Genomic DNA, 25,894 nt, shown 5'->3' on the forward strand with positions numbered 1-25,894 from the left:
TGTGGGGCGGCAGGCTCAGCCCCTAACTGGTTCCCAGGGCCCTTGCAGTTCACCAGGGACAAGGTGTTGGGCTCAGGGTCCCCAGGAAGGTTCAGGCTGAACACCTTGAGCTTAAGACCCCTGTGGTGGTGAGTATGGGTGTCTGGGTCCATCTGGAACAGATGCCTGAGTGCCCTGTGGGAGTTAGTGCAGGGAGTCAGTCCTGGGTTCCACGCTCAGCTCTGCCGCTGGCCAGCCCCGTGCCCCTGGGTGCAGGCCTTCCCCTCTCTGCAACACCGGCTGATATGGTTACATTTCTTTGTTCTCACATAAGCTAAAGAGAAATTTGTGGGGAGAAGGAAATGGGCAGCTCATGGAAGAGAAGGAGAGGGCTAAGAAGCAGGCCTCCCAAAGGACAAAGGGACCCTCGGGGTCTTGCGCGAGATCTAGATAACAGGACAGAGGGGCAGTCTAGCAGAATGGTCAGAGCATGGCTTCTGTAGGATCAGAGTCTGGCTCCACCACTCACTGGCTGCATGATGTTAGGCAAAGTTCTTAACCTTTCTGTGCCTTAATTTCCTCATCTGTAATATGGGATAATAACAGAGCCTACATCTTAGAGCTGTGGGAATTAAAAGAAGATTAACATGAGGAATTTCCTGGCGGTCCAGTGGTTAGGACTCCACGCTTTCACTGCTGAAGGCGCGGGTTCAATCCCTGATCAGGGAACTAAGATCCTGCAAGTTGTGTGAGGCCCAGCCAAAAAAAAAAAGAGGGTTGATGTATGTAAAGCACTCAGAATAGTGCCTGGCAAAAAAAAGGTGCTGTATAAATAAATGATAGCTACTACTAATTTTAGTATTAGTGTTAATATTAGTGTTAAAAGTAGTCTCTTTAGGGCTCCACTATCAAGACGAATCAACTCTGTTTTCAGTCCTCCTGTCACTCAGTTCAATAGTCAGATTCCCAGGACAGAATCTGATTTGCTAGCTAGGGTCCTGGGCCCACCCTTTGATCTTGATGGACAGTCCTGCAGAGACTGTATCTGACGAGGGCCCAGTTCTGGGTGTGGCAGACCAGGTACCAGGACACCGGGTCCCCACCCTGACTGATCTCTGTCCCCCTTTAGGTCTCAGACTCTCCACCAGGGGAGGATGATATGCAGAGCTCAGCAGCTGGGGACCTGTCAGGAGCAGGGTCAGGTGGAGGCTCCGGCTGGGGCTCGGGGGCCGGAGAGGAGGCAGAGGGCGACGAGGATGAGAACATGGTGTACTACTTCCTGGAGGAGAGCACGGGCTACATGGAACCTGCCTTGCGTTGCTTGAGCCTTCTGCATACGCTGGTGGCCTTTCTCTGCATCATTGGCTACAACTGTCTCAAGGTGGGTCATGACCACAGCCTTGGGGCTGGGGCGTGTGTGTGTGTGTGTGTATGTGTGTGTTTGGAGGGGATGTGTGCCGGGGCAGGGGCTGGGGCATCTCACACAGTGATTGGGACAGAGGGGGGGTCTAGGGTTGGGGTAAGGCTGGGGGACTGAGTACAGGATTGGGGTCTTTAGCAAGGGTGATATTCAAACTGGGAACTGATACGGGTCGCAGCTGAGGAGATGGGTCCTGTGATGATGTTAATTTCTGGATCAAGAAGCAAAATTTGTCATTCGGGAATATTTATTTTCTGCATGTTGGTCAGTTGGTGAATTAATATCTGTGAGGGTCTGTGGGCCTCAGACATAACATGGGTGCCAACAGGGGGATGTGGATTCTGACATCAACTATGCCTGAAGCTTGTGATGCCCCGTAAGGTGTATTACAAAACTTCAGTATGGGTTCCATGAGAACTGACTGTTCAGCAAATCTTGATACTTTACAATTGGACGAACAGAGCTCTTTTGGCTTAGAAGTTTTGCAAGTGCTGTTCGCTCTGCCCCACTTCCACCTCCTTTCACCTGCCTGTTTTTTTCCTCCTCCTTCCCTTGGGAGGCCCCAGGCTGCAGCAGGTGCCAGTTCTGGGCTCTCCCGGGTTTTTTCCTCATCCCAGCCCTGACCCTCTGACCGCGTTTCCCCACTACTACCCTGATCACTCTGGGAAAGCTCCTCTGATGTGGGGTCTCACGAAGGCTCCAGCAAGATGTCCTAGCTCCTGCCGAGGCTGTGGTCTCCTGACACCCACCCCTTTGCCTCCCTGCATGATCTAGGTGCCCCTGGTGATCTTTAAGCGGGAGAAGGAACTGGCCCGGAAGCTGGAGTTTGACGGCCTCTACATCACGGAGCAGCCTGAAGACGATGACGTGAAGGGGCAGTGGGACCGGCTGGTGCTCAACACTCCGTAAGGGCCCAGCCCCAGCCTCGTGGTGGGTTGGGGAAGCAGAGCTGGGTTTCCACTCCAGTCCCAGCCCAGGCCTCAAAAGACCGGAGTTCCAGTCACCGCCGGTCCTGACTCATTCTCCCCAAGCCTTTGTCCTCCTCTTAGTAGTACAGACAAATTTCCCATGCATTAAAGTACCTCTGGGGGTGCTGCTGACACATGGAGATTCCTGGGCCCCAGCCCTGGGGATTCTGGTTCAGTGAGTGTGAGGTGGCGCCTAGGAACCTGCATTTTAAACTCTGTCCCCACACGCGATTCTCACCAGGTGCCATGAGTGGGAAATATATGAAATCATTTGGTTTTTAAACTGAGCCCAGAGAGGAAATGAGGGTTGTGAGGGCAACGTGGTGGGACTCTGGACCCCCAAAGTACACTCCCAGCCCATTCCATTTTCCCCCAGGTCAAGTCCCGTCTTATGTGTTCATACAGCGGGGCTGCATCCTTAGAGGGAGGCATGTCTAGAGTAAGAACACCAGGTCAGGTTGGAACCCTGGGTTGGCCTCACTCTAGCTGGGAATTATTGGTCCAGTTACTTGGCCTCTCTGTGCCTCAGTTTCCTTATCTGTAAAGTGGGGATATATAATAGCACTGACCTCACAAGGACCTTGTGACAATGAAATGAGTTAGTGTGGTTTCTGGGGCACTGTAAGCCCTAGGTAAGGGTTAGAAGTTATTTTCTTTTTTCTTTTTTTTTTTAATGAAGACACTTTCTTTTTTTTTTGGCATCAGGCCTTAGTTGCGGCATGCGGAATCTTTGTTGAGGTACACATGCAGGATCTTTCGTTTCCGCTAGCAACCTTTTCCTTGTGGCGCGCAGGCTCCAGGGCGCGAGGGCTCGGTAGTTTGCGGCATGCAGGCTCTCTCGTTGAGGCGCGCGAGTTCAGTAGCTATAGCGTGCGGGCTTAGTTGCCCCGTGACATGTGGGATCTTCCCGGACCAGGGATAGAACCCACGTCCCCTGCATTGGAAGGTGGATTCTTTACCACTGAACCACCAGGGAAGTCCCGGAAGTTATTTTCTTATGGGGTCCTGCCTAGTGAAGTGGTGCAAGGAGAGAGAGAAGCCATACCAAGGACATCCTATACTCTCATTGTCACCATCAAAGACACATTTAACTTACACACATTCAAGTACACATGCTTAAGAGAGAGAGAGACACCTATTTAAAATGGTGTCTGCCCAAGACCTTGACTTCTAAATACCATTTCCCATGACAAGGAACCAAACTCCATGAAGAAGTGGCAGATTTCAGGGCTGGGTTGGGGAAGTGTAAGATGAGCCTGGATTATCTTGTTATGTCAGAAAGCAAGGGTGTGCTCACTGAAAAATGGTGACATGCTGAAAGGACCCTGCTGCCAGCTTAGAAGGGGCTCCCCGTGGACAAATCAAGGACAGTTTGAGCATTGATAAGGATAGGAAGTGCCACAAATTGAAACACACATCAAATAGGCCTAAATCCATGGATTCATAATAAATCTCCACTTCACCCCCCACCCCACCCCCAGCAAAACTCATTGGCCCACCTTTGCAGGATGTTGGGACATCAACTCATAAATTAGAAAACTGGTAAATAAAGGGCCAGAATCATCAAATAAAATTAAACAGTCTGAGAAAGCACCCCGGAGCCGGAGCAGGGCCAGGCTGCTGGTCCCGACTCCTCCCCACCTGAGTGCAGTTCTGGGGTCTTTGCACATCCCAGCTCCGAATGCGAGCCACCTGCCTCACCTGGGCTCCACCAACAACAGCAGCGGGGGAGGGCGGGGTAAGAGTTGACCTTGGGCAAAAGTCACCTGGCCTGGGGTCTTTAGAGCCTGACCCTGAGTGAGATGTGACCCCCCTGTCTCCTGTGAGAAAAGCACTGGAATTCCAACCCCCCTGCCCCGTCCTGGCTGGTGGCTCCTATTCCCTCCTACCCTAATGTCTTGTGGCTTCTTTCTCTTGGCAGGTCTTTCCCCAGCAACTACTGGGACAAGTTTGTCAAGCGGAAGGTGAGAGGATGTGGATGGGGAGGTGGAAGGGCCTCCCGGGCTGGGTTCCTTGCTGCCACCAGGCCATCCAAACCCCGTCAGGCACTTGCTTCATGTGTGACCTTGGGCAAGAGGCTTTGACTGTCTGAGGAGCACCTCAGATTGCCAGTCTGGAAGTGGGCATGACAGTCACCCCTCCCGCTCTGTAATGAGATGATACATGTAACAAGCACAGCATAGTGCCTGGCACAGAGTAAATACTCAGTGAAAATTAGTTTTGAGGGAGGAAGTAAGCCATCCTATTTTCAGCGCACAGACTCTGGTGCTAGATTGTCTGCTTTTCTGTTCCTAGCAGGGTCAGCCTTTCTGTGCCTCAGTTTCCCTCATATTCAAAGTGAAGTAATGAGGGCCGACCCCACCAGGTTGTTGTAAAGGTTATATGACCTACTACAGGAGCAGTATCTGGCACATAGGAAAACATTCAGTTACAATCATTCAGTCACTCAACAAATGTTTATTGAGCACCTACTGTGTGCCAGGACCTGTTTTAGGGACCTGGAATCCAAGCAGTAAACACATTTGGACCCTCAAGTTGGAAAGACAGAGGAGGAACACATTTATAGCATTCAGGTGGTGATAAGTGCTGTAGAAGATAAAAGCCCCGCAGAGGGGTGGGGAGTGCGTGGGTATCAGCCCAGACAGGTTGCTCTTTCGCGCAGGGTGCTCAGGAGGTGAGGGAGTGAGGCAGGTGGGAATCTGGGGGAAGGGTGTCCTGGGCAGGGGGAACGGCCAGTGCAAAGGTCCTGGGGGAGGAATGTGCCTGGTATATTTGAGGAGCTGTGAGGAGGCCAGTGTGGCTGGAGCAGAGTGAGTGAGGGGGTGAGTGGGAGGAGATGAATTCATAGATGACAGGGTGGGGGCGCCAGTTATATAGGATTCCTTGCCTACCTGCCTAATATTAATAAATTATCCCAATTAATTTGGCTACTGAGTAAACTGGACCTTTATCACTTTGGGACCTTCCCCCTGAGGATCTGAAGAAAGCTCTGGCCCTTCTCCCCAGAAAAATGCACCCCCGATCTCTCACACAAAGTTCAGAGTGTCCCCAGACCCCCCCAACCATGCAGGCTATGACCTTCCCCACTCTAGTTGTGTCTGCACGGCCCTATGCTCCCCTGCGTAGGTCTTGGACAAGCACGGGGACATCTATGGGAGGGAGCGGATCGCCGAGCTCCTGGGCATGGATCTGGCCACGCTGGAGATCACAGCCCACAATGAGCGCAAGCCTGAACCACCGCCGGGGCTGCTCACCTGGTGAGCCAGGGGTGACCCTGCACAGGCCTGGGACAGGCAGGGGAGGTGGCCAGGGTCTGACCCTCCAGCATCTGGCCATCCCTCTTCCCTCCACCCTACAGGCTCATGTCCATCGATATCAAGTACCAGATCTGGAAGTTTGGGGTCATCTTCACAGACAATGTGAGGAGGGCCCTGTGTGTGGGGGGGAGGGGCCTGCAGGAGAAGGGTCCGAGGGCGTTGGGGGCTCCACCCCCAGGTATCCCTGACCAGGGACTGACTCCTGACCCCTGTGCATCTCTGACCCGCCCAAGGCTCCTTACCACCCAGAACACTCTTGAATTCCCAGACTATGTCCTTCTGCGGAGAGTTCCCCAACTCCCTGCAGAATGGCTTCCCACCCAGAGTGCCCCATTGTTCCTGATCCTTCAAATAATCCCTAGCCAGAGATGGCACCCTGACCCCCAGAGCATGCCCAACACTCTCAACTGTTCCCTGGCGCCCAGAGTACTCCTTGACCCTCATGAATGCACGCTGACCCCGGCTCTGTGTGCCCACAGTCTTTCCTGTATCTGGGCTGGTACATGGTGATGTCCCTCCTGGGTCACTACAACAACTTCTTCTTTGCCGCCCACCTCCTGGACATTGCCATGGGGGTCAAGACGTTGCGCACCATCCTCTCCTCTGTCACCCACAATGGGAAACAGGTGTGGAGGGGACCTGTCTGAGGGGAGTGAGCCTGGAGGGACGAGCTTGGCAGTCTGAGGAGGGGTGGAGGGTGAGGGCTGGGCAGGTAGGGTGAGGAGGGGCAAGGCTGGGCGGGCTGAGCCAGGGCGGGTGTGGGTGGTGAGACCCCAGGGGGAAGGCCACCTGGGCCGAACTGGGGCAAGGATAGAGAAGGCTGGGGACTTCCCTGGTGGTCCAGCAGTTAAGACTCTGCGCTCCTAGTGCATGGGGCCTGAGTTTGATCCCTGGTCATGGAACTAGATCCCACATGCTGCAACTAAAGATCATACATGCCTCAACTATAGAGCCCGCGTGCCACAACTAAGACCCAGCGCAGCCAAATAAATAAATAAATATAAAAAAAAAAAAAAAAGGATAGAGAAGGCTGGGCATGGGGGAGGGGCAAGCCCAGAGTGGAGCTGACCGGCCCCTTGCCCATCCCCAGCTGTTGATGACCGTGGGCCTCCTGGCGGTGGTGGTCTACCTGTACACCGTGGTGGCCTTCAACTTCTTCCGCAAGTTCTACAACAAGAGTGAGGATGAGGACGAGCCTGATATGAAGTGTGACGACATGATGACGGTAAGCCCCTCCCCCCAACGCTCTTGGAACAAGTTACTGACCATCCCTGACCCTTAGTTTTCCCATCTGTAAAGGGGGTTAGTAATAGAACCTACCTGTAGACTTATTGTGAGGGTTCAGTGAGTTGACACTTGTGAGGTACATTGAACAATGCTCAATAAATGGTAGCCACTGTTGTAATAGTATCTGAGTTTTTCAAGCTATCCTTGTTGGAAGGGTGCTCAGGCCTGACTTACAAGCCATGTGATTTGGGGTTGGCTGCTCAACCTCCCCATGCTCTGGTGTCCTCACCTGTGAAATGGGTGTATAATAACAGTGCCTACATCCTCGGGTTGCTTTTAGGACTCAGTGATGCTCCCTGATCATCTAAGATTTAAAAGTCTTAAAATAGTGCCTGGCAGGTATTAAGGATTCCATAGATGTGAGCTACTATCATCATTATAATGAAAAGTTTCACCCAAAGCATGCTATCCGTGTTTTTATTTTCTCTTCTATTCTAGTAGTGGTGGTCATAACCCAAACTGAGTTGTTTTTTTTTTTCTAAACTCCATCTTTTTTTTTTTTTTTTTTTGGCCTTACCACACGGCTTGTAGGATCTTAGTTCCCTGACCAGGGATTGAACCTGGGCCCTTGGCAGTGAGAGCGCAGAGTCCTAACCACTGGACCGCCAGGGAATTCCACTAGACTCCATCTTTATTTTTATTATACTCCAACAGAACCTTAGCATTTCCTCCACTTGTGAATTTTTTTTAATTTTTATTTATTTAGTTACAAAAATTTTTTTTGGCCGCACTGTGTGGCTTGTGAGATCTTAGTTCTTCGACCAGGGATCGAACCTAGACCCTCGGCAGTGAAAGTGCAGAGTCCTAACCACTGGACCGCTAGGCAATTCCCCCCAAATTAAGTTTAACCTACTATAGGCATGGGCCACAGTGGAAGGAATCATCCCAGGGCTTTATCTCAGAGATGGCCTGTAATCTGGCACTGTGCTCACAGGATCCACTCAGCCTGACGTTTGAGGCCCCACCAGACCTGGTCTTGTCACTTAGCCTTGTTCCCATCAGTCACTGGTCTTAGCTCTTACCCAAGAGAAATGGGTTCTCTCACTTCCCAGGGACACAGAAAGAACAGTGTAAAGTCTTTCCCAAGTGCCAGGCAGACCACGTCCCTCCCTCTGCTCAGAACCTTTCTGTGGTTTCCTGATGCCTTCACCATGGCTTACAAAGCCAGGGAAAACCCAGCCTAGCCTGAGTCTAACCAGAGTCCTTCTTGCTTTTTGCTCTCTGGCTGCCTGGTCCTCCTTCAGTTCCCCTAAGATCATGTGTTTCCTCCCAACCCAAGCCCTTTGCATCTGACATTCTCTCTTCCTCCCTTCCCCGGCCCTATGTACACACACCCCTTCACTTGATGCTTCACCTTCAACTTAAATGCTGCCTCCTACAGGAAGCCCTCCATGACTATTGGCTGGACCTCATTTGTCTCCCTGCTCGTGCTCACAGGAACTCTATTTTCCAGCTTCACTGAACCCCTTTCAGTTCCTCACAAGAGCAAGATGCATTCTTTCCTCCCCAAATGGTGATGAAGCACATGTGGTTTTCTCTGCCTGGAACTCTCTCTCCCACCTAACATTTTCTTCACGTTCCAGCTCACACATGTCCCCTGTTCTAGGAAGCCTTGCCCAATCACCGCAGGCTGGGCCAGGCTTTCAAAGCTTCAGTGCTTCCTGTGCTTCCCCCATCTCACTGCTGATTACACTGTGCTTTCCCTGTCCTGGCCCTGAGCCCTCCCTGTCACAACCCTGATCATTTCTGGGCTGTCACTGTCTGATGCCAAGTTTGTGAGCCCTGTGAGAGGAAGGTTCAGGGCTGTCTCAGTCATTGTCATGTGTGCCCTGCTGCAGCTAGCCCAGCGCCCTGTAGATACTCGGTGAATGTCGAATGATTGAATGCATGACTAATGTGCTTCTCACCCTGCCCCCGCAGTGTTACCTGTTTCACATGTATGTGGGTGTCCGAGCTGGTGGGGGCATTGGGGACGAGATAGAGGACCCAGCAGGCGATGAATACGAGCTGTACCGGGTGGTCTTCGACATCACTTTCTTCTTCTTTGTCATCGTCATCCTGTTGGCCATCATCCAGGGTCAGTGCTCGTCGGGGTTGTGGGAGTGGGGGCTCTGTGCCCAGAGGCAGACTAGCCCCTTTAAGAGTGCAGGCCCAGGATCACATCAGCCTGGATTCATATCCTGGCTCTGCCTCTCCCTACTGTGAGACTTTGGGCAAGTCACCACTCTGAGCCTCAGTTTCTCCATCTGTAAAATGGGGGTTTTTAATTATACTAGCCTCATAGGGTTGTTGTGAGAATTCAATCAATTCATAGGTGGTAAATGTCTGGCTCGTGGTAAGTGCTCAATAAATGCTAGGTATTATTATTTTTAGGAAGCAGGGTGTGATTAGGGAGATGAGGATGGGAGGCAGGACTCAGACGTAGGTAGCCAGAAGAGGAGGGAGTCTGAACTGGGTCAGAGGTTGGGCACTGACTTGCGCCCTGCCACCCCAGGTCTGATCATTGACGCTTTTGGTGAGCTCCGAGACCAACAAGAGCAAGTGAAGGAAGATATGGAGGTAGGTCATATCTGGGGGGCGACCCAGAGGGATTATGGGACCCTGGGGGGTTGAATGGGCCTCGACTCTGATGTCTCCTGCCATGCATAGACCAAGTGCTTCATCTGTGGTATCGGCAGCGATTACTTTGATTCAACACCGCATGGGTTCGAGACTCACACACTAGAGGAGCACAACCTGGCCAATTACATGTGAGTGTGGGCCCACTGGCCAATCAGGAGGGTGGGGGCGTGGCTGCCGATACTGGCCAGTTAGGGGAGGGGGTATGGTGTCCATGTGGGTGGATTCCCAGCCAGCCAATCAGGAGAAAGTAAGGGTGATTGCGACCTGTCTACCGCTGCCTCCCATCCCCAGGTTTTTCCTGATGTATCTGATAAACAAGGACGAGACAGAACACACGGGTCAGGTAAGGGTGTGTTAATGGGACGACAGTGGGTAGAGACATGGTGAATTTTAATATAAGGTCAATCAGCAGGTGACAGTAAAAAGCTCATATCAATATGAAGCATGTGAAGATGTGACCAACCAACCCTTCCCCATCCCCCACCACTAGGAGTCTTACGTCTGGAAGATGTACCAAGAGAGATGTTGGGATTTCTTCCCGGCTGGCGATTGTTTCCGCAAGCAGTATGAGGACCAGCTTAGCTGAGACACCCCCAGCTGGCCCTTCACCGCCACCTCAAGGTCCTTATTCTCACAGCAAGCCCCTTAGCCCCCAAATCCCTCCCCCCAAGGCGGCTGGGGGAGGGTGACCATGTACTGGCAAAATAAAGTCTGTGCTACACCCCTGACGTCATTGTGTTGGATTGTTGACATTTGTGGGGTGGGTGGGCATGCAGGAATTCTGCCCTCCTCTCCCCCGCCAACCCAAGAAAACCAAGATGGCAGCAGAGACTGAAGTCATGTTTATTCGGAGACAGGCATGTCGTGATCACTAATGTGTGTCCGCTGGGGAGGGAGGGGTGGGGACTAGTTCCTAACACCCCCTCAGGGACTCATTCCTGGATGTAGAGGTTGCTGGGGGCAGTAGGATCATCTGCTGGGCGTGTCTCCACCACCACAGGCCTGGGGAAGGAAGAGAGAAGTCAGTTCATTCATTCATTTGTTCATTCCTTCATCTGCAGAGGAGTTTACAGAGTCTTTGCCAGCACAATGCTGGGCTATAGCAGTGAATGAGCACACATGGCCCCTGCCCTCGGGGAGCTCAATCTAGAGCAGGAGACCAACATGAATCAGTGAATCAGATGAGTGCAAAGAAGCATGAGGCACATAGCAAGGAAACCTAGCCCAAGGGGTCAGCCAAGGTGCCCCCAAAGAATGGATGCTGGAGCCCGAAAGAGGCTCAGGAGGGAACTTGGTGAAAAGGCAGGGAAGAGTGTTCTGGGCAGAGAGAACAGCCTGTGCAAAGGCCTCGAGGTGGGAGAGAGCCTGGGGTTTGACTGCAGAAGTCATGGTTTGTGGGCTGTGACCAGGATTGGGTACTTATCTTGAGGTCACGGGAAGGACTTAAACAGGTGGAGAGTGACACAATCAGATCTGGATTTTAAAAGACCCCTCTGGGCTTCCCTGGTGGCACAGTGGTTAAGAATCCTCCTGCCAATGCAGAGGACACAGGTTCGAGCCCTGGTCTGGGAAGATCCCACATGCCATGGAGCAACTAAGCCCGTGCGCCACAACTACTGAGCCTGCGCCCTAGAGGCCGCGAGCCACACTAGTGAGTCCATGCACCACAACTACTGAAGCCTGCGCGCCTAGAGCCCATGCTCCGCAACAAGAGAAGCCACCGCAATGAGAAGCCCGCGCACTGCAACAAAGAGTAGCCCCCGCTCGCCGCAACTAGAGAAAGCCTGCGCGCAGCAACGAAGACCCAACACAGCCAAAAATAAATAAAGAAAAAACAGATAAAGAAAAAAAAGATAACATCACCAGTAATGGGACAATACATGTGCTTCCTGATCTGATGCAGTGAAAGGACACACCATCATTTCTGTGGTATTCCTGCCCCAAACGCTTAACCTGGAAACCTCAAACCCAATTGAGGGACATTCTGTAAAACAAATTTCCTGTACTCTTCAAAAGTGTCAAGGTCATGAAAAGTCAGGAAAGTCTGAAGAATTGTCCTAGCCTCAAGACTAAAGAAACATTACTCCAAAATGCAGCCCATCATCCTGGATTATATCCTGGACTAGAAAAAAAGTAGTATTTTTTGGTTATAGAGAGCAAGGGCATCATTGGAACAACTGGTGAGACTTGAATGAGCGTGTGAATTAGAAGGTGGTGCTATTTCAGTGTTATTTTCTTGATTTTGACAGCTGTATTGTGGTTTGTAAGAGTATGTCCTTGCCTTCATTTAGGAAACATACACTGTAGTATTTAGGGGTAAATTGGCATCACGTCTGCAATTCACATGCAAATAGAAAAAATTATACATATATGAAAGGGAAGAATAAAGCAAGTGTGGTTAAAAAAATAATATATGGGGAATCTGGGTGAAGGGGATACACAATTTTTAAATTTATTTTTGCAACTTCTCTGAGAGTCTAAAATTATGTCAAAATAAAAAGTTAGGATAAAAATTTAAAAAACGAAAATTCCACCTTGGCTGCTGTGTGGGGAATGGACTATGGGGGCAGAGATGGAAGCAGGGAGACCAGGTGAGAGGATGGCCAGGCCAAGATACAGGTGGCTGGGGATACCTCCGGATGCCCTCTCCACATCAGAAGCCCCCCCTTCCCGAGTTCATACCTGGGGGAGCCAAGCAGACGGAAGGTGAGGGTGGGGTCTCTCAGCTCCTGCAGCAGCTGGGGGAAAAGGTGCTGTGTCAGTGCCTAGAAGACTCCTCCCCTCTCCTTTAAAGAGAGCAGGGGACGGACGAGGTCTCTGAACTCCTCAGGTCCAGAAATAATCATTCTTGCTAACACCGCTCATCAGCTGTGTGACCTCAGGCGAGTTACTTAACCTCTCTGCACCTCAGAGTACTAACCTTTGAAATCATAGTACCTACCTGATAGGCAATCACGAAGATTAAGTAAAATACAAAACTGTAAGGGCAGAGCCTGACACATGGTGTTCTGTGAGCTAAGCACCATTTTTCACTCCATTTTCCACTCCATTTTCCGGATGAGAAAAGTGAGGCACAGGAAGATTAAGTCATTTGCCTAAGGTCATTCAGCTGGATTCCAACCCAGGCAGTCTGGGCCATGCTCTTAACCCACATATCTCTACAGTGACCCCATTTTATAGTTGGGAGCCTGAGGCTCAGAGAGAAGCAAAGTCCCTTACACAAGGTCACACAGTGACCCTGGATGAGGTCTGGACCTAAGAGACACTGGGGTAGAGAAGGGGACCTGTCTGAACTGAGCCTAGAGGAAGCTTCTCCTCCAGGACTTCACACCCTGACTCGGTTCTCCCAGTCCATCTGATGAATGAGATGACTGACATGGGAGGGGCTGGGTTGCGGGTGCTGGGATGGAGGAGCTTACCTGGTCCGAGCCTAGAGCCCACACCTGCACTCCATGCTTCCAGAAGGCCTGGAGCCGACCCCCGACCATAGCTGGGAGGAAAGCAGTGCCTGTTACCCTTGGCTTTCACTTAAGCCTCCAACCTGGACCCCGGACCCTATCATCCCGGCACATACCCACGGCCTCCACTGCTTCAGTCATGGGGATCTCTGGAGTTCGAAGCCCCCTGACTGGGGCCCCCTCTGGGGTCACCAGCTTCAGAGACCCTAGAAGGAGGTATAGCGGGGTCTTTAAGAGCAGTAAGCGGGACTTAGAAGGTTACGGAGGGACCAGACAATAAATTCAGCGTGAGAAGCAAAGCAGGACGGGCAAGGACTGGAGGGGCTCAGCGTTTCTGAGAGAGGTACGGGTTCTGGGGGTCGGAGATCTAGGAATAGTGGGGGAAAGGGAGGGAGGAATGTTCTTACCGTCCATCAACACCATCACCTTGTCTTCCTCGACCTGAGTCACCTGTACTGGTCCCTTGTGCTCTGCTTGAGAGGCGGGGGGGTTCAAGGACCCATTCCACCTCACTCCGCCTTTCCCAAGCAAGCGGGCTAAACCTCGCCCATCATAGAGTTCCCCACTCCCCTATCATCAATCTCACCAATTACATATACCCAATGTTCTCCCGCTCCCTCTCGTTTCAACCCCTTTCTCAATTACGCCTCAGGCTAAGCACTGTCCAGCCACCCAGACCCAACCCTCCCAAACTGATAAGCCCCACCCCTCCCAGAGCCTGCACCTGTGCTCATCTCGCCCAGCCAGCAGGAGAGCGCGCCGAAGCGCACGGTGTGGAAGAGCACCGACTTCGCCGGCCGCCCGGGGCTCACGCCGATGCACACGGCGGGCAGCTCGGAGCCTGGCCCGGTCAGCAGTGCAAACACCGGCAGAGGCGTAGGTAGCGGGAACAGCACCTGCTGCGGAACGCGCAGGGAGGGGCGGGCTCAGAGGAGGCTTGGGGCGGGGCCTGAGAGGGGGCGGGGTCTTGGAGGACAGTGGGCGTGGGGCTTCCGAAGTATTTCCTAAGTATTTTCTTGCCAAGAAACTTCAGTGGGTGAGGCCTCAGAGGGCTTAGAAATTGACGGGTGTGCCCTCAGAGTGGGCGTAGCTTCCGTTTGGGGGCATGCCGCCTTGGCGACAGAGAGGCAGGGCCCCCGGGGGCTGTGGCCCCAAAGGCAGTGAAGTCTCCTTAGAGCCTCAAAGAACCTGAATGGGGTCTCCTTAGAGATGGGAGGAGGGGCATAGGGCCTGAAGAATAATTAGGCCAGGGGTGAGAAGCGGAGCTGAAAGATCAGTGAGGAGCCTCCAGGTGGGCGGGGCCTTGGGGAGATTGGGGCGGGGCCTCGGGTGGAAGGCCGGGTTCGTGGAGCTCTCAACAGAAGCGTAGAGTGGATGGCCCTGGCCACCCAATCTGACAAAGTCCCCAGCGTCTGCAGGCTCCCTACCCGGACCAGCAGGAACTTGTTCATGGGCTGGTACCACTGAAGCAGGACCACGGATGTCTCCAATGCCCCACACAGGAAGGGGCCCCCGGAGCTCGTGCCCTCTGCTGTGGAGGTAAGGATGGGTTAGGGTATATCCTCCCTCCCCTGCTCCGCCCCCCAAAGGCCACACATCTTTCCCCGGGCTCTGTTCACCCTGCCTGAACTCTGCAATCCTCTCGGGTCGAGAGGGAGTCCAAGTCCCGCCCCTGGCCCCGCCCCCTCTCTGCACACCCTTGGGGTTTTCTCTCACCCACACAGCACGCCCGGCAGCCTTTGGTGTCCTGGATCTTAGTGGAGACCATGTTCTTCCTGCAGAAGAAGGGAGGCGTGAATGGGGGGAGGGACGGCAGAAATGAGGCATTAGAGGGGTCAGAGGTGCCACTGCGGGCTGGTACCTTGCCAGTAGCCGGTGGGGGCTAATGTGAGCGATGGGGCTTCCTGCTCTGGCCTCTTTCCGTTCCAGTAGGCCCAAGATGCTATGAGAATACAGGTGGGGGGTCTTTCCTGCAGTGCGTGTGTATGTAGGGGAAGCAGGCAGTTATAGGACACTGCACACTCCCACCTTTTCCCTGTCCCATCACTTGGCCCCATCCCTTTAAAATGCCCAAGGCTTCAAGTCTCAAGCACCTTTATTTACTCATTTTTCACACAACATATTTTAAATGCCCACTGTAGGCCAGGCACTGTGCTTGGCTCTGGTGAACAATGGTGAGTAAAATAATTACGTTCTCTACCCTCATGGTGCTTGTAGCCACATGACAAATGATGAACACTTAACCAGTCAGATGAAGTTACACACATTACAAAATTTAAGAAGAAACATATCTACAAATTCTGCAAAAGTTTGTCATCACAGACTTTTGGCTTGGCGTCTCCTCATAAATTAGAAATTCTTTTACACAAAGTGTTTATAAAACAATGACATGTAATTTTAATCTACAACTTGCTCGCTCTATTTTAGTAAAGCATGGAACAAGTACTAACTGTCATCTGAACATCAAAGAAATGTAAAGACTGACTTCTTGTGGAAATTACCTCAAAACTGACTTGAGAGGTGGGTACTACTGTGGGCCCCATTTTACAGATGGGGAAACTGAGGCTCAGGGAGAAGTCTCTTGCCCCAAGTCCCACAGTGGAAAAGTGGCTGGAGTTTGAACTGTAGGCTCTGTGAAGGGGGAGCCTAATTTTTTTTCAGCCATGCCCATCTATCTCCCAACCCCTTGACCCTTGACTCCTTAAGTTCTGACCCACCCTCCCACCCAGCCATAGCCAGACCTGAGAGAGACATGAGGACATTGTTGATAGAGTACACCCAGGTAGTCCGGCTAGAAAAAAGCTGCAGAGGAAGGGGAGATGGCTCCTGTAAGACCCCAGCAACCCCAACTCCAGCCCCCACCCTGGGCCCATCCTAGGTGCTGCCCCTCACCATCTCCAGCGTGGCCTCCTGATCATTTCGGTTCAGGATGAAAATGCCTTCCTCGGCCCCCAGGAGCAGGTGCTGGTCTGGGGAGCACAGACATGAGGATGCTGGGACCTGCCTCATCGTGGGGGACCTCCCAGACCCCACTATGGCCCCAAACACTGGTACTCTGTTCCCCAGCCCTGACCCTCAATTCTCTGCTCTCCCTCCAAACTGACACTTCCGGCCTCTGTTTCCCCAAATCTGAACTCAAACCCTGACCAGTTCCCCTGAGCTGATCTCACTCTCACCAGCCTCTGACCACCACTGGTTCTGGTGGTTCTTTCATCCCTGACTCGCAAATCCTGACCCTCTGTCCCCTCAATTCTGCCCCTAACATTAGATGTGACTCCCCGAATAGCCCTCTAAATTCTGTCCCTCTTTCTCCCCAGTTCTGGTCCCTGAATGCTAATCCTATCTCAACACTGATCCTCAGACAGCCCTACATATGGCTTTTTCTGTCCAGTGTGACCCCGAAAACTCTAATACTGTTTCCTTAACATTTATCCCTCACTGACCTTGTCTCCACATCTTTGATCCCCAGACTCCCTCCCTTTCTGCTACATTCTAACCCCTAAAACTCCTGGCCCCAAAGTCCTGATCCCAGTCTCTCTACCATTAACCTACAACTGAGGTTAATGGGGTCCAACTGTCCTGGATCTTGTACCCCAAACTCTGACCTTTCTGCTATATCTGACAGTCCTTTTTAAAAATTTATTTAGTTAGTTAGTTAGTTAGGCCACACCGCACAGCATGTGGGACCTTAGTTCCCCGACCAGGGATCGAACCCGTGCCCCATGCAGCAGAAGCGTGGAGTCCTAACCACTGGACCACCGGGGAAGTCCCATATCTGACACTCCTGGCCTCCAAACTCTAATTTTCCTAGTCTTCACTCTCAAACCCATCTTCACTCTACCCATCTTTGATCCCTCAACTCCACCTGTAACTCCTGGCTCTGCCCCTGCCTCAGCTCTGCCACTCCCTCCCCTCCCCTGTCCCTGCCTTTGTGCCTTCCATTAAGGGCCCTCCCCGTCCCCGCCACCTTCTCCATGACCCTCCTGAATGCTCACCCTTGGTGGAGGGGTGCGTCCAGGCTGCCGTGCTGTGGATCCGGAGGGGGCAGCCATTGAATAACTTTACAAGAAGGGCACATCCCTGGGTGGGCCATGGGGGCGGGGCAGCAGCAGATCCAGCAAAAGGGAGGAGGGGACAGGAAGGCGGGTGGTTAAGATTTGGAAGCGAGAGTGCCAAGGTTCAAATCCTGCCTCTGCTTCCTCAAAGGTTTATACCTTGGAAAGCTACTTACCCCTCTGTGCCTCAGTTTCCCCAGTTTGAAATGGGGGATAATACCTATCTCTACGACATCTACCGCTTTCTGTGAAGGTATACACCTTGTAAAGACACGAGATCGGTGTCTGGCACAGAGGAACTGCTCAACATATGTCACCTGTTATATTATTAGTCTTCCCAGCCCGACCCCCCGCACTCCCACCAGGCATCCCCAGCCCCATCCAGAGGTGAGAGTCCTCAGCATGGCTGGCCTCACCTTTCTCTTCATCTTTTCTTTCTTGGGGGGCAACAGTGGGGGCTGGTCAGGCTCCCGGGGGGCTGGGTTCCAGAGTGAGGGTTCTGAGATGGGGTGGGGAAAATCAGCCCCCAAAACCCCCCTACCCCTGCCCCACCCCACCTCCGCCCACCTCCCACCCCAGCCTGCCCTGTCACCTGAGTGGGCAGTTAGGTGGGGGCTTCGGGTGGCTGGGGGAGGCCCAAGATGGGGGGTGCGTGGGGGAGGCCCACTGGCACATCGGACCAGCACCCCCGGGCTCAGCTGCCCCTCATCCCCAGTCCCCCCAGGACCCTCATCCGATGGAGAACGGAACTTGGGCTTTGGAGAGAGAGAAGGAGGGTGGGGGAATACATTAGATGATCTGAGAGAGAGGGCGCCCTGCAATCTGCCTCCACCAGAACTGACAGTAGGTCACGGCTCTGACCTTCCCCACGATGTCCGTCCACCACTCCAGCCTTCCCCTCTAACCCACGCCCAACATCAACACATGCCAGCAACTAAAGGGTGAGTGCTGGATGCAGCAGGCGTTTCCAGGGACCAGCTACTGACCAGTGTCCATCGGGCTAAATATTTTGAGTCCCACCCCTAGGGTCAGGGTTACCACTTCCAGATCCCAATGTTCTTAACAACCCAGTCTTCCCAGACTTCAAAGGACCCGGCATCCCAGACTCCAGCCCTAGAGGGCTCAGTATCCCAGCATCTATGGACTCTGGCCTCCTGGCCCCCTGGCCCCCAGCTCTGACCCAGGGCCTTACCTTGGGGGGCAGCGGAGGAGGTGTGTCTTCTGCAGGGGTGGGGCTGGAACACAAAGATGGGGTAAGCAGGTGCGGGTGTGGGGAACAAGCACTGGGGAGGGTTGGGGCCAGAGGTCTGAGCTCAGGAGGCTCAGGGGTGACGTGGTCTGGGCTGGGGCTGAGGGCTAAAGGACTGATAGCCATGATGATAATAGTAACAGCAACTCTTGGATATCGAGTGCTGACAATGCATCAAGTCTCTGCATCTTCACGCCCGCCTAGGAACACAGATCATGTGAGCTCCTGGGGGTCAGGTTCTCACTTGGTGCCGGGCGCGCTGCCCGTGAGCCCATGACAGACGAGATGTGTGGAATGGATGGGTGGGGCCTGAGGCTGACACAGGCCTGGGGCTGGGGGAGACGGGGGCCTGGGCCGACTGCTGGGGCTGAGGGCCTGACATGGGGGAAAGGTTCAGCCTGAGGCTGGGTGAGATGAAGAAGGATGAGGGCTGGGGGGTTGAGGGTTAGGGCTGCAGTTGAGGCCTTGGGGTGGGAGCAAAATCTGGCAGGAGCTGGGGACTGAGATGTAGCAGGGGTCCCAGGGTGGAGTGGGGGTGGGGTTGAGGGTCAGGAGTCCGGGGTGAAGGAAGGTGGGGGCATTGAGGGTCCAGTCAGGGGTCAGGGGTCAGCGCTGAGTGGTAGAAGGAAAGCAGGGGCTGAGGCTGGGGTCGGGGTGGAAGGAAGGCGGGGTAGGAAGGTGGGAGCTGGGTGGGGGCCTGTGGAGCTGTCTTACATGTCCACGTCGTCGTAGTCATCATCGGACTCTGACAGGTGCCTCCTGAGGACGGACAGGTATGAGCCTCGGGTGGTCCCCACATGTAGCCCAGCCTCCCTCCCACCTTGAGGGTCCCTGACCTAGGACTGCTGCTCCTGAAGTCTCCAGGGGGCTGTAAGCGAACCTGCGGGATAGTAAAGGGTCAGCAGTGGCCCAGGGGGAGGGGAGGGCGGCTGGGCGGCAGGGGAGGCATCTCACCGTGTCGGCTGTGGGTCTGGACTCCATGCCTCTGAGCTTCCTGAACTCCATGTGCCGCCCTGGGGGTAACACATAGTGAGCTGGGGACGTGGATTTGGGAACAGAAAGAGTAGAATTGGGGGTGGGGTCTGGGATCAGGGTCTTAGGACTGGAGCTGTCCCTACAGGGGAGGGATCTTGGTTTACAGGGGTCTCATTTGGGGGTCGGGGTTTGAGATCAGGGAGCTGGGGGCTCAGAATGGTTACAGAGTGTTTGTTTTGAGGTTCCACCTGGGTACCAAGGATCAGACAAAGATTTCTGAGGTCCCTGGGAGTCCTGGTGGTTGTGGGAAGTCTCAGGGGGTCTGTGTGCAGGACAGAGAGGTGGGGGTCTCTAGAGTCATTTTGTAGATCAGGTGGTGATGAGGTTTTCTCTGGGGTCTCCTGCGGGGTCAGATGGTGATGGGGGTCTCTGGGGTCTCTGGCAATCTGATGAGGGGGCATCTCTTGGATTATAGGGTCAGGTGTCCCCAAGCGTAAGGATTCTCTACTCACGACAGCAATCCGCGTCTGGGATCCCCAGAGAGCTGGAGCGATGGGTGGATCTGATCCGCCGAGGGATGGCGGGGGGGAGCTGGGCAGAGTGACGGCTGCATCAGGCCCATGCCCTCTAGCAGCCCTCACCACCCTGTGGGCCCAGCTTGGAGCCCTTGACCCTCCCATAACCTCTGTGCCTCCAGCCCTGTGCCAAGCTCCCCATCCTCACTGGCTTTTTTCCTTCTAAGAGAGGCAGCAAGGGGGTGCTCCAGGCAGGGGAACAGCGTGAGCAAAGTGGGGGGGCAGGTCCCTCACCTCAGGCTCCTCATCTTCAATCTCGCCAACAGGGGCCCCCTTCCCTGGGTTCCTCAGTTTGTCAAGAAGATCTACGATCAGGCCTCTGTTTAGCCCAGGCTGGGACACCAGTTGATGCTGGGGGAGGGGAGGAGGGTGTCAGCAGACAGAGGGCTGGGCTGGAGAGAGAGGGTTGGGACGAGGGGCTGGAGAACCCATCTAAGGGAATCTGGTGGGGAAGTTGCCAGCAGAGGAAGAAGGCAGGGAATTACGGGGACCTGGGCGATTCTGAGGAGTCTGACGGGATTAGAAGAATTTAGGGTAGGGGACTTCCCTGGCGGTCCAGTGGTTAAGAGTCCCCGCTTCCACTGCAGGGGGCGCGGGCTCGATCGCTAGTCAGGGAAATAAGATCCCTCATGCCGCACATCGCAGCCAAAAAAAAAAGAATTTAGGGTAGTTGGAGAATTCCAGAGGTGTCTTAGAGGGGACTGGAGTTCCCCTGGAATTCCAAAGCACACCCAGGAATGGGTCCTGAAGCCCTTGGGAATTTGTGAGTTTTAAGAACTCAGCGTATCTTGGACAAAGGTCTGGGATACAATTTGGAGAGTCTTGGGGATCCCTGGGGAATTTGGAGGGACTAGGGACTTTGAAAGGGCCATGAGGGTTCTGTGGAATGAAATTATCAACGTTCTAGGGAGCTGTGGGAGGCCCTGGGGGATTCCGGGGGTGAGTCTGGGAAGGCTTCTCTGGGAGGGGAGGTTTACACTGAGCATCTTGGTGGCGCCGGGTCGTTTCTTGGGGCTCTTAGTGAGGGTGACTTTGACAAAGTTGTGGAAGGCAGCCGACCTTGGGAGGAAGAAGGCAAGTTCTGTGGTGAGGGCACCAGAGACCCTCCCCTCAGACCATCACCCCTGGCTCCACCCTCCCTCTCCCTCCTTCCCATCAACCTCTCCTACCATTTGCCTTTTTCCTTTAGCCTTGGGGGCTGGTAGCCACTCTTGGTCATGAGGAAGAGGACTCTATAAGAGTAGGACAGAATATGGGGTTCAGACTTTCCAGTGGAGGTCAGGCCTCGTGGCTCAAAGGAACCCCAGTAGCACTAAGATCAGCAGAGAGCCAAGTGAGGGACGGAATGAGAACGAGGGTTAGGATTTCCAAGGCATGGGATGCCACTTCTAGGGGATACTGCTTATCGATTACAGAGCTCCTGCAGTCTCGGAGGGAGCCTCAAGATGGTGCTCCCTGTGTCGGGGGCTCCTGGTGTGGAGGGCTGCAGAAAAGGCTTTCTGGGCTGAGGGGAGCCTGAGGGTCTCGGATGGAGCTCAGAGCAAGGGGGTGTCTCCTGTAGGGGGTCTTGTGGTGGGGAAGCAGGCTGGGGGCTGGTGTCCAGGGTCAGAGTTGAGTGGGGTCTCTGGGACTAGGGGGACCTGCCCACATCTGCCTACCTGAGAGGGTGCACGTCAAAGAGCGGTGGTTGTAGCTCGGCTAATTCGATGGCTGTGACGCCCAGGGACCAGATGTCACACAGCTCATTGTATCCCCCCTTCAGGGCCACGGCCGCCACTTCTGGAGCCATCCTGGGGGCAGAGACCCTCAGAGAGCCCGGGCTGACACAGGAGGGGGAGGGGAGACTTTTTGGGGGGTGTAGGAGAGAGAGAAGGAGAACGGGGCATACAGAGAGACAGATGCAGAGAGAAACATAAAGATGGAGAAAGACAGACATAAAGACGGAGCGAGGTAAAGGCAGAGAGACAGAGACAGAGAGAGAGGGAGGCAAACGTGGACAGATATGGAAAGACAGAGAGATCGGGATAAAAATCAACACAAACACTGAGAGGAACAGGTGGAGGGGGCACAGGGAGCCCTAGGTAAATGGAAAACTCAACAGGGAGCCCAAGAGAAGACAGAACGTTCAACAGAGCAAGGTAGAGGCAGGGCAAAAAGCCAGGACGGAGATTCCCAGAGATCCAGGCTGGGAAAAGCCACTGCCCCCTGTACCACCCCTAGCTGCCAGCCAGGCACCCCTCACCAGTAGGGTGTCCCAATGAAAGAGAGGCGTCGAGCCAGCGTTGCCCCGATCTGGGCCGAGATACCAAAGTCAGCTAGAGGCAGAGGGAGAGACATAGTGACCTCCCCTGCCCCCTTGGGCCCCCAGCCAGTCCCCCTCCAGACCCCCACCAGCCACACTCACCCAGTCTGACCTCCCCAGCATCGTTGATGAGGATGTTGGCTCCCTGGGGAAGAGGGGGCGGTTAGAGGCTGTCAGAGATACCCCCCAAGTCCAATGCTGCAGCCACTCCCTGGTCCCACACCACCCTGAGCCCTCCAAGCACCACTCCCATATCCTGGGCTCCCCAGCCACCAAGGCCACCTTTCTGCCCCTAGACCACCTTGATGTCCCGGTGTATCTTCTTCTGTGAGTGCAGATAGGCCAGTCCCTGGGGAGGAGGGTGGACACGGGGGCTGTGAGTGTCCGGGGGCTGGAGCAGGGCCCTGCCCCTACCCAAGCCCACAGAGCATCTCCTCACCTGGAGCACTTCCCGGCAGACATAGCTGATCTGGAGCTCTGACAGGGGGCCTGTCACTGCAAAGGTCACCCCGGTGCGGTGTTGGGTGCGGGCCAGGCCCCTGGCTGCCACCCACACCAGCTGAGAGGGTGCCACATAGGGAGGGGGAAACAGGATGGGACAAGTAGGGGGAGGAGGCAAAGGGGTGGTCAGCAACAGAGAGAGGGGCAGCGATGCAGGGAACCAGAGGCTGGAGGGAGAGAGATTCATTCAACAGATATTTACCGCGTGTCTACTGTGTGCCAGCCACGGCGGCAGGCACCGGGGATACAGCTGTGGACAGAAGAGGCAGAGATTCCTGCCCTCATGGAGAGAACATTCCGGTGGGGGAGATGGACAGTAGACAAGATAAACAGGTAAGATATACAGTACGCGAGATGCTAATAAATAGTAAGAAGAAAAATAAAGCAAGAAAAGACAACAGGAAATATGTGTGGGAAGGGGTATGACATTTTACACAGGGTGATCAACCCTGAGAAGGTGACGGGGGTGAACATGGGAGCAGCAAGTGCAAAGGCCCGGAGGCAGGAGAGTGCCTGGTGGGTCTGGAAAGCAGTAAAGTGGATGGAGCGGAGATGAGGTGTGTCCGCTTGGGGTGTGCCAGTGGGGGTCAGACTTGTGGGCTGTGATGAGAAATTTGGGCTTGGCTTTGGAGGGAACTGGAAGGCATGGGAGGGCTCTGAGCAGGGGGTGATGTCACTTTGTAAAATGAGGAAAGGCAGAGAGAGATAGGGAGAGAGACAGAGAGAGAAAGAGAATCAGGAACAGACCCAAATTGAGGCAGAGAAAGAAAGACATGGTCAGAGAACAAAAAGTGGGAAAACAGACACGGTGAGAAAGAGAGACACAAAGAGGTGAAGAGGATACACTAGACACAGACAGTAGACAGAGGGGTCAGAGACCAGGTCTGATGGGCTGGCGGGGTAAGTCACTTCCTCTCTGTGGGCCTCAGTTTCCCCCTCTGAGGACTTCTTAATGAAGTCCTTCCTTCCTGGCATTTGAGGTCTGAGGCTGGAGGGAGACCGGGAGATGGTCAAAGATAGAGGTGAGCATCAGAAATCTCGAAGTGATCAGAGGCCCACCCCGCCCACACCCTCCAATGCTCCGAGAGAGTGAAAAGCAGGCTAAGAGAATCAGAAATGCATTCACTATTAAATGAACATGTGGGCACTGATGATGAGCCAGAAATGCAGAAATACTCAAACACATGAATACACCTTGGTGAGAAAATGCAGACACGGGGAAGATGGGGCAGGGGAAGTAGAGGGGATCATTGCATGCAGAAAGACTGGGGCTGGACTCTCAGGTCCTGGAGGACAGGGCGCAGGGCCCGCTCGGTCACCACAGTATCCCCAGCATCATCCAGGCCAGGCCAGGCCCAGAGGAGAGGCTGGCTCACTGTGTGAAATATGGACCGTAAAGACAGTCCCAGGAGACACAAAGGCAGAGAGACAGGACAGGCGAATTGGGGGGGCAGGGGCTACCTGGATCCCCTTGCCCTTCCTCTCACCTTGGTAGATGTCCTGGAGAGAACCAGCCCCACAGAATTCCATGCAGATCCAGAGCTTCTGCAGCCTATAACAGTTCAAGAGCAACACTAATAACAGCAGTAATAAATTATTACAGGGTACCTCCTGGCTCACTGTCCATCTTATTCTAGTTCAACAAGAACTTTAATGTAAGAGCTGTCATCTCTCTACTGCCCACTACAGTGAGATCATCCCATTTTACAGATGGGGAAGTTGAGGCTCAGAGAGGAAATATATGTTTAGGGTCAATTGGAATGGAACCCAGGTCTTTGGGCTCCTGACCCATGGCATCCTCTGTCGTCCCATGCTAACCTAGGAGACAGGGTAGAGACCTCACAGGTTGTGGAAGTTCGGAGGGGACAGAGGATGCTAGGATACCAGGTCTGGGGGACAGAGGACATTATTGGGGCATCTGGGATATTAATTTGGGGGTCAGGGAATTTAGGGGTTCGTATTAAAGGAAATGAAAGTGAAACTAGGGGACCCGAAGGGCAAGATGATGAAAGATTAGTTTTAGGGGACTTGGTTTCAGGTTTGGTTACTATGAAGGGATCAGTTTGGTGGACCCCTAGTCAGAAATGGGAGTTATTTATTGGAGATTAGATTTGGGGGTGCTCTGGTCAAAAAAGTGGGACTTTGGGCTCGGGACCAAGTTAGGAGTGCCCCAGTTAAAAATGGGGGTCCAGGATTAGAGGTCAGGTTAGGGGGTACCCTGGTCAGGAATGGGAGCTCGCGGGTAGGGGCTGGGCTGGGTGTCAGGGCAGGTCTGAGGCTCATCACCAGAGATAACTCCCATGGTAGGCAACGATGTTGGCGTGCCGACAAGTTTTCAAGATGAGGATTTCCTTCTGAAGTGTGGAAACATCATCGTCTGCAAGGAGGGGCAGAAGAGAAAAGGCTGCTACAGGGAGGGAGTATGGGGGAGATCCCAGTGTCCCAGGAGGTGCGCGTGTGGGGAAGAAGCTCCTGAGGTTCTCTCCTCACCAGGCTCCATCTTCACCATCTTCAATGCCACCAGGTCCCCCGTCACCTTGTCTCGAGCCTTGTAAAGGGGAAGTTGGCAGTCAGGCGGGCTCCATTCGCCTGAGTTCCTCCTCAGCATCCCTGAACCAAAGCCAAGGACTGGGACCCTCTCACATCCCCTTCCCTTCTTGGGCCTCACCCCAAAGGTCACCGGTTTGAGGGTGCTGGAGAAGGAGGGGGTTCCTCACCTTGAAGACTTCCCCATAGGTGCCGCCACCCAGCCGCTGTAGCAGGTCATAGTGGTCCCGGGGATCCCTATTAAAGATGTCAGGGTCCACGAAGTCCATTCCTGGGGCCCGGAGCTGGGCCTGCGCCCAGGGGCCAGCAGGGCCTCAGGGCTCGGAATGCTGTCACCTCCCTCCTTCCCCACACGCCCTGCACCCGCCTTGCCTCCACCGGCTGTGGCCTCCCCCCTCCCCACTCTCGCTTCCTGCCCCAGCACAGAGCTGTGCAGCTGGCTCCACCCCCTGTCCCCTGGGCCCTAAGAGCCTGTGAGGGGCAGCTTGCCTTGGGACCCAGGGGACCCCCCCCTCCACTTCCAGGGCCCTGGGCTGCATGTAAACCAGATGCAAACTATCTTAATTGTGACCTGGAGGGGTGCCCTAACACTCCCTCCCCCGTTCTGGGCGGCAGCAAAAAACTACAGTTGAACCTCTG

At 54.0% G+C, this 25,894-nt stretch overlaps 2 protein-coding genes across 3 annotated transcripts in view; one reads left to right on the plus strand and one right to left on the minus strand.

The window, feature by feature from the left end:
* Positions 1-10,313, plus strand: part of RYR1 (ryanodine receptor 1) — a 115,432-nt gene extending 105,119 nt beyond the window's left edge. For both annotated transcript variants that reach the window (XM_061173007.1, XM_061173006.1), the window contains 12 exons: positions 1,109-1,360; positions 2,174-2,304; positions 4,289-4,331; positions 5,494-5,624; positions 5,726-5,786; positions 6,164-6,310; positions 6,775-6,909; positions 8,892-9,048; positions 9,466-9,530; positions 9,621-9,721; positions 9,885-9,936; positions 10,084-10,313. In XM_061173007.1, the coding sequence (XP_061028990.1) occupies positions 1,109-1,360; positions 2,174-2,304; positions 4,289-4,331; positions 5,494-5,624; positions 5,726-5,786; positions 6,164-6,310; positions 6,775-6,909; positions 8,892-9,048; positions 9,466-9,530; positions 9,621-9,721; positions 9,885-9,936; positions 10,084-10,179 (1,371 nt within the window). In that variant the 3' untranslated portion in view covers positions 10,180-10,313. The remainder of the gene's footprint in view (positions 1-1,108; positions 1,361-2,173; positions 2,305-4,288; positions 4,332-5,493; positions 5,625-5,725; positions 5,787-6,163; positions 6,311-6,774; positions 6,910-8,891; positions 9,049-9,465; positions 9,531-9,620; positions 9,722-9,884; positions 9,937-10,083) is intronic.
* A 127-nt stretch (positions 10,314-10,440) lies between these two features.
* On the minus strand, positions 10,441-25,561 carry MAP4K1 (mitogen-activated protein kinase kinase kinase kinase 1). The gene is made up of 31 exons (XM_061172553.1): positions 25,426-25,561; positions 25,199-25,256; positions 24,995-25,085; positions 24,196-24,260; positions 22,647-22,702; positions 22,509-22,556; positions 22,310-22,352; positions 22,148-22,220; positions 21,564-21,695; positions 21,075-21,137; positions 20,883-20,964; positions 20,140-20,256; positions 19,843-19,921; positions 19,310-19,368; positions 19,192-19,235; positions 19,070-19,114; positions 18,299-18,341; positions 17,699-17,861; positions 17,523-17,605; positions 17,047-17,131; positions 15,944-16,020; positions 15,793-15,853; positions 14,913-15,021; positions 14,768-14,826; positions 14,479-14,582; positions 13,776-13,950; positions 13,459-13,521; positions 13,168-13,257; positions 13,013-13,083; positions 12,276-12,331; positions 10,441-10,595 (listed from the first exon to the last, which is right to left on the minus strand). Exons 1-31 carry the CDS (start codon positions 25,522-25,524, stop codon positions 10,526-10,528), a joined length of 2,463 nt encoding a protein of 820 aa, XP_061028536.1. The 5' UTR covers positions 25,525-25,561; the 3' UTR covers positions 10,441-10,525.
* Between the last annotated feature and the right edge of the window lie 333 nt (positions 25,562-25,894).

This window comes from Eubalaena glacialis, chromosome 18 (genome assembly GCF_028564815.1).
Source record: "Eubalaena glacialis isolate mEubGla1 chromosome 18, mEubGla1.1.hap2.+ XY, whole genome shotgun sequence".
NCBI classification, from domain to species: Eukaryota; Metazoa; Chordata; class Mammalia; order Artiodactyla; family Balaenidae; genus Eubalaena; species Eubalaena glacialis.